Source organism: Gordionus sp. m RMFG-2023, chromosome 3, assembly GCF_954871325.1.
Source record: "Gordionus sp. m RMFG-2023 chromosome 3, tfGorSpeb1-WG-v2, whole genome shotgun sequence".
NCBI lineage: Eukaryota > Metazoa > Nematomorpha > Gordioida > Chordodea > Parachordodidae > Gordionus > Gordionus sp. m RMFG-2023.
The window spans coordinates 29,741,324-29,757,633 of record NC_088777.1 but is presented as its reverse complement, the minus strand read 5'-3'; the positions used below and the strand labels follow the sequence as shown (position 1 = coordinate 29,757,633).

The window sequence follows — 16,310 nt, the reverse complement described above, 5'->3', positions numbered from 1 at the left end:
GGAAGAAACTATTTCAATCCTTTAGATCTGCCTTTAAAATGCCTTCCAGATATTTACTAAGCAAAAACTTATGAGACAGTGAATTAATTTAAAAGGATCTAACATATAGTAAATGAGAAATTAAAAAAAGCAAAAATTTGGCTCTCATTAGTGATGGATGAACAAATATAAGAGGTATGCATTATCAACTTCTGGCAACCCCTTGTCCCATTATCTATAAATCGATTGACACAGGAACAAACATGCATACAGGGGAATACATATCAAACGAATTTATAAAGATAATTGAAGAGATGGGAATTTCAGAAATCAACACCATAATAATTAACAATGCAAGCAATATGAAAAAATCATGGGCCCTTGTAAAAATGAAATATCCAACTATTGAATTGGATTAAATCTATTACTAAAGGATATAGCAAATAAGATATTATCGATTCAAATTTTAGTCAGAAAAGCTAAAAATATTATCAAAAAAATCTAACAATATTCTTTTATCAACCTTAAAAGAAAAAAAACTCCTAAAAAATAATAATAAAATTGTTTCCCTAAAGTTGCCTAGCCGAACTCGTTGGGAAGGTATAGTTTTGATGATAAATAGCATGTTAAAAAATAAAGATATTCTACGGGAAATGGCAATTCTTGATATATTTAATGATAGAGATAAGAGACTTACTCTTTTCGATAACGATGTATTAAGTCATATTTACACAAATATAGATAGTGGAAGGGGATAAAGTCAATTTATCTGATGCAGGGAGACAGTTAACGATTATAAACCAATATCAAATCTGTTGTTGCAGAGCGAGATTTCAGAAATTGAGCAGTTTATTAAAAGCCGAAAAAAATTTTGTTGCAGGGACATACATTATGCTGCTCATATATTTGACCCAAGGTTTTGCGGATTTATAAGGACAATGAAGTTGCAAAGGGGTTGGATATCATTAACCGATTTTCTGGATATCTAAATTTAGATAATGCGAGAGTAATAAAGAAATTTCTACATATAACAAATTGCTGGATTCTAGAATTTCAAGCTCTGATCTGGAATCATTTTCTTCTTCAAACGAAGATAACCAACAAATTACTTAAAATTAAATCATATTTGTTTAAATATTGTTTATAGTCTATATTTCAAATAAAACATGTAAAGAAATCAAATTAGTTGAAATAAATTCATATTTGTTTAATTATAATGGTTATAATTTATATATTTTCAATAAAACATAAAAAAAAATCAATATTGGACCTATAAAGTATTATAAAAAAGATAGTTTCTCGTTCCCCAAATTTCCCAGAAATTACATCCCTATTTATAATATTTTTTTAAAAATTATAGTCTAATAGAAAATATTAAAATTAAATTAAATGCATAATTCGATTTTTTGCATAGAAAATATGTATTTTTTAATTACATTTGTTTCAATAAGGGAGGGGGGGTAAAAATAAATATCGGATAGGTGAAAAATATCTGGAACGACATAGCCCCAATTATATCCCTTTTGAACCAAAATATCTACTATAAATTGGATTTAGATTTCCAATAACTGATCAAGTATTATTAGTATATTAAGTAGCGGCGAATTATTATCTTAAAGAAAAATGTTTCACTCCCGTTCAATTTTTTATATATTATTAACAAATATTAGTGATGTAAATGAACGCGTTCATTTTATTTTTGACGAGACGAACGCTTTAGAATTTAACGTTGCTTCAATTTTAAAAACATCTTTTATTTTTATTTATTTGAAAAATAATATTAATCCGAATTTTTTTTAAAAAAAATTATTTTTTATAATCAACTGTTTTTTCTTTTCACATTTCAATTTTTTTTAACACACCATTATTATAGTTTATTAATTTGAATATTATTGTTTATATTTTAATTTAATAGATTAGCATAAGCATGGATATTATTATTTCATCATTACATGATTCTGAAAATTCAAAATCAGATGAATTAACATTACCATAGCCCAAATATGATAAATATTTTACAGTAACATCCTATATTGAAGGAACTAATTCAATACTTACCAAATGTAAAATGTGCCCAAAAAGTATTATATCAGTTTCAAAATTTTCAAGTTCCAATTTAAAACGACATTTGATTGTAATATTAATTATTTTATTTTATAGAATATAACTAAGAAAAATCATTAAATTTGAAGAAAAAATGCATTTAAGGTTATTTGACCCCAACAATAACGATAGTTTAAAAAAATTAATGGCCTAAATTATAGTCAATTATTGATAGACGCATTATTCAATGGGATTAGTAAAAAGTATTAAACCTATCATTATCAAATTAATTATATATATTTTAATTTTTTAAAGATTTGAACATATATATGAAGATCAATAATATGTTCTTTCTGCAATTATACATCCAATATTTAAGCTTCAATGGCCATGGATAAAACGTCCATAGAAAAAACCAATAAAAAATTAATTTATAGCGTTATTGAAAAAAAATGCATTGAAAACCCTAAAAATGATAATGCAAGAACTTTTAATTTCGAGATATCTTTTTTATTGACGAGTAAGCAAAGGATGGATTGGAGGAGGATAACTTCTCTCAATTTTTTGAAGCAAAGGACAAAACAATAAATGTTTTTAATAAATTCTCCACGTTAAAAGAGCTGTTTATTAAGTATAATACCGCCATCCCCTTATCTGCCCCTGTATGCTATGCCCTAGGCGCGTACGCAGGAATTTGGTCTGGGGGGGGGGGGGGGGTAATAAATTTTTTAAAGAAATATTATTGTTAATTAAAAATATAAGCATAAATTTATTAGGATTAATAACTTTTCTAATACACAATTTTAAACTAATGTGAATTAAAAAAATTATATATATAAACCGGCATTGAAAAACTATAAAATAAATGTGAATTATAAAATATAAAGTGAATATAACCCACGATATGAATCACTTAAATGACCCAAAATTGAAATTTGAATTTTTTGAGCTTTTAAAATATTAAAGTATAAAAAATTTAAATGTTGGAAATATAAATTAATACACAAAAAGTTTCTTAGGAATAATTGTATTTTGTATGTTATGAGCTAATTTTTCAATTATCTATCCTTGCTTGGAGTTAAATGTCTATGAATATTCAAAAAAATCATTCAATCTACTTTCAGACGTTGTATTTCATAGGTATGTTTTTCACAGACTTGCAAGCCCGGCCCCCGAGCAGGACCGTATTTTAATTTTTTTAAATATACCCGGGCTGGGCCTGAAAATATTTTTAGAAAAAATATCCGGGCCGAGCTGTATATTTTAAAACCAAATATTTGAAATCGCCATTATTAGCTATAAAAATCAAAAATAAATAAAATTTATTTTAAAAAAATTCAGGCCGGGCCTGAAATTTTTTTAAAAAAAACCCGGGCCCGAAAAAATTTTTTAAAAAATTCTGGGGCGTGTCCTGCCAATGGTACCTCTGCAAGGCTCTGTTATTCTTCTTAAAAAAGAGAATGTTCTCTCATTGGTACTAAAGAGCTGCTAATATATATATAACCATTTTAATACATTGGGAGTATAATCTAAAATGTGTTTGAAATAAAAAGCATCCATAGCCTATTTTGGGACTGTATCAACCATAGTTAATCTTTTAATCATAGTTATTCAGCTAATAAGGCATCATAAGATATTTTAACATCTTCATGATAAAAATCTAACAAATATTTATATTTTTTTTCTATCACCATATGAAAAAGGTTGGGAGAGGGGACATTTGTTTTATAATACTCTTCTACTGATCCTTGCTTGCTGCAAGTCGAGGGGGACAAATATTAAACACGTATAGCTCTGCTTTTGACTCAACAATAACATATAAAATATGAAATTCTTCAACAACATTAGCTCTAATTTCCTTGAGTTCTAATAAAATGCTCTCCGCTATTCTCATCTTCTTAATCAAGTCAATGTTATGTTTTTGAAAAGTATTACATAAAATGTATAATTAATTAATACATTCTAATTAGAAAAAAATTTGGAATAAGTATTGAATCCAATAATTTTCTTTAGGTCTTTCAAGCCATTGTGATATTTCATAGCATTAATAATCGGCTCTTCTAACTCCATAATAGCTGTTACTGCTTGATGGCGGAGACTCGATCTCGTTGGACAAGCTTGCAATTTCTTTCTCCCTGTTGACAAGTTTCAGAGATAATTATTATTTGACTAGAAATTTAGATAAATATTTAAAATTTGAAAATAATAGGTAAATTACGCCAAGGAAAACTTGAAATCGAAATTGATTGATAAAATAACTTAGTAGATGAATGTGATAAATAAATGTAATTAAATATATATATATGAGATAGGAATAAATATTAACAAATATAAATTAATATTAACATAAATATTTTTGAAAAATATAATCCGGCATCTGCATTTTTTGGCTTGGGGGGGGGGGGGATTTGTCCCCCTGCCCCCCCCCGCTGAGTACGCCAATGGCTATGCCGTATTAACTGCCAAGCGTTCCTGTCTATCAGACAAAAATTTTGAAAAACAATTGTTATTAAAATTTAATAAGAAATTTTTTTTATAAATAAAAATATCTTTTTATTCGCTATATTATATTGTATTTATAATTATATTATCAAAATAAATTTTTTAACATGGCTAATATATTGTGTTAAAAAATATAAGACATTTATTTACATTAAATTAAATTTAAAAAATTTATCATAAAATTTTGAAGGAATACATCGAATTTTTTTTAATAATTAAATTCGTTATTTATATTAGTGATCTGTATCGGGCCTAATTTCCGAACCCGAAATTTTTTAAAAAAGTTTTGCCGGCCCGGCCCTAACCCGAAATCTTTTTTAAAAAATTTTATCGACCCGGCCCGAATTTATTTAAATATAGAAATTAATCTTTATAAATACTCAAAATAAAATTAATATGTTATATGTCGTTTAGTTTCAATAAATAAAATCAAATATTTTTATTTTCCATAAAAAATTTAATATAAAATTGATAATTAGATATATTTAAAAATTTCCAAAGTCCGACCCGACCCGGTCCGAATTTTTTTAAAAATGTTAGGCCGATTATTTTAAATAGAACTAGACCTGAGTCGGGCCGGGTACGGGCCTAACTTTGCAGATCTCTAATTTATATTATATTTTCGATATAATGTTGCAATTTATATTATATTTTCAATATAATGTCACAAGTTTATTAATACCTAGATATCTATACAAGTTAAAATAAATATGAAATAAAATTATTCCATATATCTTTCATTTCTTTGGGCTGTATTTTTTATGAAAAGATTTCATTCGCATGCGATGATTTCTTTTCCATATTTTGATAAATGATCTGGAATCTATTCCGAAATCGAAGGTCCATTAACAATTATGAACATTAAGTTTGACAAATTATTTATTCCTAAACTCGCTCGAACCATGATCAAATTCATAAGATGAAAGCCCCTTTCACACTCGGTAGTACTGTTAAGGTAGAAATATCTTAATCGATATACTGTCGAAATTCAGCAATTGTTTCATATTTATTTAATTTGAATCTTTGGCAGATACTCTTTAATTTTATTTTTAAATAAAAAATTTCTAAAATAATTTTGTTAAATTTTTTAAAGTCCTTTTAACCTTGTTTCAAAGCTATCTATTAGATGGTGTTGCATGATGCCGTATGAGAAATTATAAATTGGTTTATTCATAATCTTGTTTTGGATTTTTTAAAATAGTATATTTTTGAATAAAAGTATAATTTTTGAATCGAGCGACATCTATAAATATTGATCTATTGATATTTAAATATTATTGTCTATATATGTACCTAATGATTTAATTTTTTTAAATATCAGCCAATTGATAAAGAAAAATTCCCTAATTTATTTTTCTTTTAAGTAGATTGATTAATCTTAACAATTAACAAATAACCTCTTAGAAAATTTCAAACTTTTATTTAAATATTCGAAAGATTTTGGAATTTCTTGACTAATAAATCGGCTCAATAACAGTCAAAAAATTACTAAGCCTTGAGACAAGAGTATTTTTTTCAAGATTCAGTTATCCCACGTTTAAACCTTGATGGAGGCTAAGATAATAGGTTCAGCTTAAAAATTCGGATTCGGTTACGCCTTTTTAGAATCGGCTCAAAACTTGCAGAAAATGGAGATTTATCATTACTTGCTTGTGGCGAACCACACTATATACTCAGAAGTGACGATTATTCATAAAAAAGGGTTATAAATTTTTCAAAGAAAATATGATGTTTAAAATATTAAGGGCCAATAATATCTATTTTATAGGATATTTCAATGGATCGAGTTTAATATTCAAATTTTACATTTTAAAAATTTTATATGCCACTCCGCTGTTATAAAAAAATTAGGCGGGTAGAAGAAGCGGCTCATATCGATGTGCGGTTTTCGGTATGGGAAAATTTTCCGGTGGACGCGGCGTGAGCCGGTAGCACCCATGTCTAGGTATCTTAACCAGTATCAAATAATAAATAGAAATTTAAAAAATCACAAATGCATAATAATAAAACAAAATATATAAACCTTTTGATTCGAAGATATAGAACATTGATCTGTACCTAATAAAAAAATTAAGTTAGTTTAGGTCATTATTCGGTCTACCCCCTTCAATTTTTTTAAAATTTGGTAAGCAATGAAAGATTAAGAACTAAGCCAACCAAAATTTAGCCTCCAATCATTTATATTTTAAAAGAAATTAGGGTTCAAAGTGTCATAAATGATGTATTTTTTAAAAAGTATATAAATATTTTCCCAAAAAATAAAATTACATACATTAATATTATTCAATTTTTAATCGTTTTTTTTAACGAATCTGATAATTAAAATTATTCATCTTGTAAGTGAAAATAACAATCAATGAGGGTTATAATCAATAAAAGAAATTAAATTTATTAATCATTTATAATTATTATAAAATATTTTCCCATATAACATATATTTAAAGAATATTAATAAAATATGGAATATGATATTTGCAGATGATATTGTGATACTTGCCCAATCCAAGGATGAAATGAAAGAAAGGTTAGTGAATTGGATAAATATCCTAGAAACGCACGGATTAAAAGTAAATAGAGAAAAGACGGAGTATATGGTGATAGGAGGAGATGAAACGGAGAGTATTGATATAAATGATTGGCAGATATCCGCAATTGAAAGCTGCAAATATTTGGGCTCCACTATACAAACAAACGGCACAATAGAAAAAGAGATAAAGAGTAAGATTAATCAAGGGTGGTTAAAGTGGAGATCTTTATCTGGAGTGCTATTTGACAAAAGAATCCCACACAAATTAAAGGGAAAAATTTACAGTTCCATAGTACAACCAACTATTCTATATAGTTCGGAAACATGGCCAACCAAAGAATCAGACGAGAGAAGTCTACAAACTTTGGAGATGAGAATGCTGAGGATGATTGCTGGGGTAACAAGAAAGGATAAGGTGCGCAGTACAAGAATACTAAATAGTTTAAAGGTAGTGCCCATTAAGACTAAGTTAATGGTAAACAGACTTAGGTGGTATGGGCACACAATGAGAAGGCCTATGAACTACATAGGAAATAAGGTTGAAAGTTTGGAAGTGATGGGCAAACGTAAAAGAGGAAGGCCAAAACTTCAATGGGGCCATAAAGTTAGAGCCAATATAAAGAAGTATAAAATAGTTAAAAGAGATTGTATGAATAACATAAAGTGGAGAGAGATGTTGAAGGAGCTTACCACCAGAAAAAGTGAAAGCTAAAGAGAAAAAAAAAATACAATCAAGTTTACAGTTCTTGAAAATATGAATTATATTGTTCCTGAGATACAGGGGCTCTAAGGTGCGAAAAATTACGAGTTTCGCAAAGCTAAATTTTTAAATTGCTTATATCCAAAAAACTATTTAAGGTAAAAATAAAATAAATAAATCATTTTGTATATTAAAAAATCTCTAAAGGTCTATCGAAATAAAAAAAATTGGCACCAATTTGAATCCTTTCCAGTTAAGGTTTACTGTATATGTTGTAAAATGCATTTTTTAAATAAAATTGATAGTTCACTTTTATATACGCTATATGAAGTAGATAAAATTTTGTTGCTAACTATCCAATAACAGTATATTTTTTTCCATACTATTTAGAATTATCTATCAAAAAGGCCCATTTCTGGCTGACCCCATTTAAAATTGTTAAATATTGCTGAATTTATTTAAATCGGTAAATAAGAAAGCTGTTTATTTTATCTCGTGAGTACACCCAATTCCCATGATGCAATGCAGAGTCTCAAAGGTGCATAAAATTACTATTTTCACACTTTTAAAATTTCGAAATTGTTTATCTCAAAAACTATTTAAGGTATGAATTCTTTTAATGAATTTAAATGAAGGATAAAAATTTCTGAATATTATGCTTTTTTGGTTCAAAAAGAACAAGGATTTCACTGGAATAAAAGTTACCATTCATCCTTTTGTGATTTATTACAAGACACTTAATAATTTAAATCATTTAAGTTACATAATATTGGAATCTCTTATTTATAATATAATTGCAGTTAATTATCCCAAAAGTCTGGTACTTAACTATAGAATTTTTTAAGCTAAAATTCAAGCAGAATTTTATTCAAATTCAACAGAATCACAAATATTAAACATAAATTTCACTTGAATATTAATGTAAATCTAATAAATGAAAAAATAAAAGGATATATATATCATATATCTATAACAATCAATGGTGGGTGGCCTTTTTAGAAAAAAATTTGAAAAAAAGATGTTAGTTAGTTTTTGCACCCTCAAATTCTTATTCATATCCCTCCCTGAGTGACTAATTGTGGAAATAGATAGCACAAGTTTTAGATGTGGCCAATCCTTCAACTGCTACCTGACGAACATATACTTTACATAAAGATGAGACAATTAAAACTATTCATCTTTTAAATTTAAATATATAATATTTATCTCTGACTTTATTATGTTCCAAATATATTTATAAAGTAATGAATTTAATTATTTGTATTTCTATGTCATTAATAAATATGAAAAATAAAAAAAATTAAAAGAAAGGGATTTATTATTGGAAACTTAACCAAATCTTGATTGATTTGGTATGGGATGGCCAAATTTATTTTAATGATTGAAACTTCCATTGATTGTTATTTTCACTTAAGAGATGGAATAATCCTTTAAATTTGTCAAATACACTAAGAAAAACCATTAAAAACTAATTTGAGAATATTTACATTTTTCTTGATATTTTAAGGATGAAGCTGGTCACACCCCAAATCTTTTTTATATAAGAGTTTAATTATGTTTTTTATAAAAATTAAGGTTAAAATTAATTATAAAAAATCGTTTTTAATTCCTATATATTAAATATAATAGCTAAAAATTTTAAAAATCAAAAAAAAATTGTTTATGTAAAAGTATAATCTTCGTGCATATTTTTGATATTAAATTTGTCATTTACAATTATGTAGTTTTTATATGTTTAATTGAATAAAGGCAATATGTTATTTTGTCATTTTAAACCCTAATATCTCTAAAAATATAAGTGTTAGGAGGCTAAAATTTTGGCCCTTTCTTAGTTACATTAATCTTGCTTTATTTACCAAATTTTAAAAAAATCAAAGGAATTGTCCAAACATCTTTTTTTTACTCATTTGATATGGAATGACCCAAATAAAAAAAATAAATAGATATATATATGATCGTAAAATAATCAAAACAATGATAATATCTGATTGGATCAGTTTTTATAAAAATATTGGCTCAATCCAATTTTTTTAAATGGTATATATCAGCCCCAATAATATATGAAATATCAGCCAGCCCTAGTGCTTATTATAAATTGAAAAATATTTTTAAAACTAAACTTAAATTATCTATAGCAATAGATGGGTCAATGTTATCAGTAAAATGTAGATTCTTGTTATATTGGTATCTTCTTGATGGCATAGATTTAAATTTGCTAGTTTTTAGTATGAATTCATTATGATTGCTATATTTCGGCAAAGCAAAGTTGTTTGCTTTCTTTTTAATCATCATACAGCTCTTAGAAACTTTAAAACTCTTCTTGTTCACTAATCTTGGGATATATTTTATATTCTTCAACCCTTGGGGTTTATCACAGATTGATATTTGAATATTTAAGCTTTTAGGCTCTTTATTATTATCACTTTCTGTATCCTTCTGGCAATTAAAATTATTATCAAGCTGTTTCAGTGTTTTTTGACCTTCATTGGATATGTTTTTTATTTTTAATTTAGATAAATGAATAGCTTGTCTTTGTTTTTTGGTCTTACATCTTTGAAGAAATAATTAAGAAATTAATAATAATAAATTTAAACTTGGTAATGACATTTAATTTAAGCTCTTTTTGTTTTAGGATATTTTCAGGATTCAATTTTAAAATTCGAGCTTCATTAACCCATTCATCCCAACTTAGGCAAATAAATTTTATATATTGTGTAATAAGCATACTTTTTATTCCAACCACTATAATGTATATAATACTTTTTTTCATTTTGAATTTGAAATTTTTTTAAAATCTAAAACAATTTAAATAAATAAAATTATAAAAAGAATACTTTAGCTTCATACAGTAGAGGTCCATGATAACATAAAATCAGTTCTTCTTTATAAATTTAATATTAAAATAAATAATTTATCTAAATACCAGAACAAAATTCAGATTCCATTGACTATACGGCTCATCAGCTGATTTTCAAGTATAATAGTCAAACTAACTAAACTGAGAATTGACAGGAAAACTGAGAAATGACAGGTAAAATTTATTTTTATTTTATAGCCTATCAATTTTATTTTAAAAATATAAATAAGTTTTTATTATGTAAATCATATTTATCCATAATTAATTTTTATCTAAATAAATAAAATAGAATATAGAAGAAATTATAGTCCATAAATTTAAAATATGTATAGAACAAATCAGTGACGAAACGTCAAGTTTACTACTAGGGAAACAATCAAAAAAATATTTTTATTTTAGTCAAACTCAAACTATAATTAAGATTCATATATAAGTGTAGATGGGGTCCGGTTTCCGGTGAAACGAAATAAAATTTGTTATCCTCAATCACAATATAGAATACTAAGATTCAATACTATATTACAAGTTATTATTATAATGTATATTTATTTTTTTAGATCAAACTATAACATCAGTGGCGGGTATGCCATGTAAACACTAATTGAAGTCCTATGAAGAATATTCAAAGTTATGGAATTATTTTCAAGAAGCTTTAATCAGAAGATCCTCATGATAAGATATATTATTAATTATGTACTTCCAGCTTATACAATTTATAATTATAACATGAATTTTCTTATTTTATATACATTTGAATCAAGACAGTACATAGATAGTTACATCTAAAGAAAGGTCTTGGTACTTGTGGAACCCTAATTATGGATATATATAGAACTGTAATGATCTTGCATTTGTGAATCCCTTAGTTACACCTAAAGAAAGGTTTTGTTACCTGTGGAACCCTAATTATGGACATGTTTTTAGAACTGTAATGATATTGTATCTTTAAATCCCTTTTAAGGAAGTAGCATTTATTAACTATAATGTAGATAAATACATCTTTATTTACACATATACCCTTAAACTGGAATAGTTACATTTGATCTATTTTGACTTTGTTGTGTATATAAGATAGATCTAAAAGACCACACAATTTGGTTATGAACATTTCATTCCATTCTTGAATGTATATATCTACATTATTTTGTAATTTATAAGTTTACACAATTAGATACATAGAATATCTTTATTCTTTATAAAGATTAAAAGACATGCAATTTTATATTGAAAATTTTTATTCCACTCAGTAAGTATAAAATAACCATACAATTAGATTTATTATAATATTCTACACTTCCTTTTGAAATTATAAGTTTACTTACACATATACCTTCTAAACTGAAATAGTTACATTTGATCTATTTTAAATTGTTGAGAATATCAGATCCAAAATTAAGTCAAGGGTCACACAATTAGATATATTGAATTCCTTATTCTTGTATATATAAGAACCAAAAGATCACACAATTAGGTTATTGAACATTTCATTCCACTCTTGATTGTATATATCTACATCCTTTTGCAATTTATAAGAGAAAAGGATCATCCAATTTTATACTAAATATTTTTATCCTACTCAATTCCCTTTAAAGCTGAAATTATTACATTAAATTGAACATAGACTATGATTACTGTATTGTATGGGTTGAATCATTATTAAAAAAATAACACTATATCTACTGTTCAGGTAAATTTTTTAATTTTAATCATATTTATTTACAGATTCTATGAACATTAAATCTCAATAGTGATAGTAATCATCAAAACTTACATTAAAGAATTTAAACTTAAAATCAGCCATCACCCACCTTTAAAGTAATTAAATTATACTGTAGTTCTTGGGTATAGGCTCTTTTTTTTACCCCATTCCTTTTTACTAAGCCTATAGAGTTTTAAGCAACTTTTTCCGAAATGTTGCGCCTACAAGTACGTGCGACTTGCCCACAAACGTGTGAAGGGCTCCTCGTCTTTCTTCCCCTAATTAACTATCCAGTTTGATGGATTTTGAGGAAAACCTAGCGTAGCTCTGTTGTACCCACAACCAGAGGGCGAAAACGCTTTTATCACGTATCACGTATATATGTGGTATTCGTCTTTGTTTTTGAGTAAAATGATCAAGTACTGCATTATAAAAGTTATAGCTAGATTTTAAATTTTTTAATAATTTTTTTTCAATCGAAATCAAAGATAGATTTGATAATCGATTTTGGCGCATCCTGTTTCTGCAATAAGATTTGATTCTTTTTAAAGTTGAAAAACTCCGTTCTACACTTGCTGTTGTTGAAGCCAATGTTAAGATGAATTTGCATAATTTAAAAAATTCTTCAAAACTTTTCATCAAATCGGTGCATATAAAAATTCAAGTATTTAATTAATATTCTTTTTCTTTCTAAATTAAACATCCGGAAACACTACCTTTCCAGCTTATGTAAGTCGAAAAATTGAGAATAAGTTTCGTTTAAATTATCTAATAAATATTTTGGGAAATTTTGATTATTTGGAATTTACTAAAATCTAACAATTCGACGAATTTAATATTTTTTGGTGTAAGACATATGAAATAAAATTAATCAAATCATTTTGAATTTTGCTTGATTGTCCAATAAAAACTGCACTATTTCTAAATGATGTTTCAATAGTAAATTTTCTTCCGCGAGCAAATAAATTAATACAATAAAATTTCCTCTATATACTGAATTAGAAGATTCATCATCACCACGGAATACGAGCTCCTGAATTCCTAGAAAGCATATAGAGTTGATCAATATTTTCAACATTTCTCTATTTGATTTGACTTTTAGAATTATGCTATTCGATTGATATTTTGCGCATCGAATCTATCATATTTTCAATACGATTTTGGCCAAATGTTTTTAATTGAATAATCGACTGAAAATGATGGCATGATTTTCTCTTTATTTATTAAAAAAATAAGCAATATTAAATTTGCTTCCCTCATATATATTTTTTTAACGTAGTAAAAATAATAGTAAATTTTTTAACGTAGTAAAAATAATAGTAACTTTTTTAACGTAGTAAAAATAATAGTATTTCTTAATATAGTAAAAATTAATTTTTTAACGTTATAAAAATTATATTAATCTTTTCAACGTTATAAAAATTATATTAATCTTTTTAAGTTATAAAAATTATATTAATCTTTTTAAGTTATAAAAATTATATTAATCTTTTTAACGTTAATAACGCGTTATAAAAATTATATTAATCTTTTTAACGTTAATAACGCGTTATAAAATTATATTAATTTTTATAACGAAGTCAGTTTAGATTTAGCATAGTACAAAGATTATATTAAGTTTATTTAAAAATTTTGTAAGAAAAATTTCAAGTAAAGCAATGCTTCCCTTGCTTCTATGGGCGCTTCGTCACTGGAACAAATATGTTACATAGAAAATATAACATATATAATAAATTTTAAAAATCATAAATATATTTCGGTTAGATGCCGTAATATATTAAAAATTTAGTTTTTAACTAAAAAAAAATATGAGTTATAACAGCATAATTCTTTACTTTGGATATTCATTTGGTACAAGCTATATAATCATGAAATGATAAAAATTTTAAGTTTCCATCATTATTTTTAGAGTTATGATGTCAATTCTCAGTTTAATCAAAAATTTTTAGATTTTTGTGACTCATTTTATGTAAACTTATTCATATAATATAAACATAAAATGAAGAAAATTTTAAGTTTCCTTCATTATTTTTGGAGTTATGTTGTCAATTCTCAGTTTAGTCAAAAAATTTTAGATTTTTTGGATTTTAAAAATATTTTATTTTTTTGACTCATTTTGTGTAAACCTACTCATATAAACATAAAATGGAAAAAATTTTAAGTTTCCATCATTATTTTTGGAGTTATGTTGTCAATTATCAGTTTAGTCAAAAAATTTTGATTTTTTTGATTTTTAAAATATTTTATTTTTTTGACTCATTTTGTGTAAACTTACTCATATAAACATAAAATGAAAAAAATTTTAAGTTTCCATCATTATTTTTGATGTTATGATGTCAATTCTCAGTTTAGTCAAAATATTTTAGATTTTTGGGATTTTAAAAATATTTTATTTTTTTGACTCATTTTGTGTAAACTTACTCATATAAACATAAAATGAAATAAATTTTAAGTTTCCATCATTATATTTGGAGTTATGATGTCAATTTTCAGTTTAGTCAAAAAAATTTTAGATTTTTGGGATTTTAAAAATATTTTGTTTTTTTTGACTCATTTTGTGTAAACTTACTTATATAGACATATAATGAAATAAATTTTAAGTTTCCATCATTATTTTTTGAGTTATGATGTCAATTCTCAGTTTAGTCAAAAATATTTAGATTTTTGGGATTTTAAAAATGTTTTATTTTTTTGACTCATTTTATGCTCATATAAACATAAAATGAAAAAAAATTTAAGTTTCCGTCATTATTTTTTGAGTTATGATATCAATTCTCTGTTTAGTCAAAAATTTTTTAGATTTTTGGGATTTTTAAAAATATTTTATTTTTTTGACTCATTTTTGCAATTTTAAAAATATTTTATTTTTTTGACTCATTTTGTGTGTACTTACTCAAATAAACACTAAATGAAATAAATTTTAAGTTTCCATCATTATTTTTGGAGTTAAGATGTAATTTCTCAGTTTAGTCAAAAAATTTTAGATTTTTGGGATTTTAAAAATATTTTATTTTTTTGACTCATTTTATGTAAACTTACTTATATAAACATAAAATGAAAAAATTTTTAAGTTTCCGTCATTATTTTTTGAGTTATGATGTCAATTCTCTGTTTAGTCAAAAAAAATTTAGATTTATGGGATTTTAAAAATATTTTATTTTTTTGACTCATTTTTGGGATTTTAAAAATATTTTATTTTTATGACTCATTTTGTGTAAACCTACTCATATAAACATAAAATGAAAAAAATTTTAAGTTTCCGTCATTATTTTTTGAGTTAAGATGTCAATTCTCAGTTTAGTCAAAAATTTTAGATTTTGATATTTTAAAAATATTTTATTTTTTTGACTCATTTGTGTAAACTCACTCATATAAACATAAAATGAAAAAAATTTTAAGTTTCCGTCATTATTTTTTGAGTTATGATGTCAATTCTCTGTTTAGTCAAAAAAAATTTAGATTTTTGGGATTTTAAAAATATTTTATTTTTGACTCATTTTTGGGATTTTAAAAATATTTTATTCTTTTCACTCATTTTGTGTAAACTTACTTATATAAACATAGAATGTTTTAAGTTTCCGTCATTATTTTTTGAGTTAAGATGTAATTTCTCAGTTTAGTCAAAAAATTTTAGATTTGGGGATTTTAAAATATTTTATTTTTTGATTAATTTTGTGTAAACTTACTCATATAAACATAAAATTAAAAAAAATGTAAGTTTCCGTCATTAATTTTTGAGTTATGATGCCAATTCTCAGTTTAGTCAAAATTTTCTTTCCCAATTCCTTTCATTTCTCCTGCTTCTTTCTATTTTTCTTTTCCCTTTCTTCCTATCATTCTTAGAAAAATTTAATTCCAACTGATTCTGGATTGTTACTTTTTTTTAAGCACCGTTAATTTCCCGCTAAAAGTTTGATCAAAAAAGGAAAAGGTTCTATCAAAAAGAAAAAGATTCAATAAAAAAGGAAAAATTCCAATTCAAAAATGGAAAATCATTACTTTT

The 16,310-nt window shown here is 25.2% G+C and overlaps 1 protein-coding gene across 4 annotated transcripts in view; it reads right to left on the bottom strand.

Annotated features, from left to right (window-relative positions):
• LOC135927455 (uncharacterized) overlaps positions 1–10,766 on the bottom strand; it is a 61,504-nt gene extending 50,738 nt beyond the window's left edge. For 2 of the 4 annotated variants that reach the window (XM_065463448.1, XM_065463445.1), the window contains exons 1-6: positions 10,675–10,766; positions 10,586–10,632; positions 10,479–10,546; positions 10,346–10,438; positions 9,872–10,302; positions 6,548–6,582 (exon numbers count right to left, since the gene is read on the bottom strand). In XM_065463448.1, coding sequence (XP_065319520.1) covers positions 6,548–6,582; positions 9,872–10,302; positions 10,346–10,438; positions 10,479–10,546; positions 10,586–10,632; positions 10,675–10,696 — 696 coding nt within the window. In that variant the 5' untranslated portion in view covers positions 10,697–10,766. The remainder of the gene's footprint in view (positions 1–6,547; positions 6,583–9,871; positions 10,303–10,345; positions 10,439–10,478; positions 10,547–10,585; positions 10,633–10,674) is intronic. The other 2 variants (XM_065463446.1, XM_065463447.1) reach the window with 2 other exon arrangements.
• Positions 10,767–16,310: the final 5,544 nt, after the last annotated feature.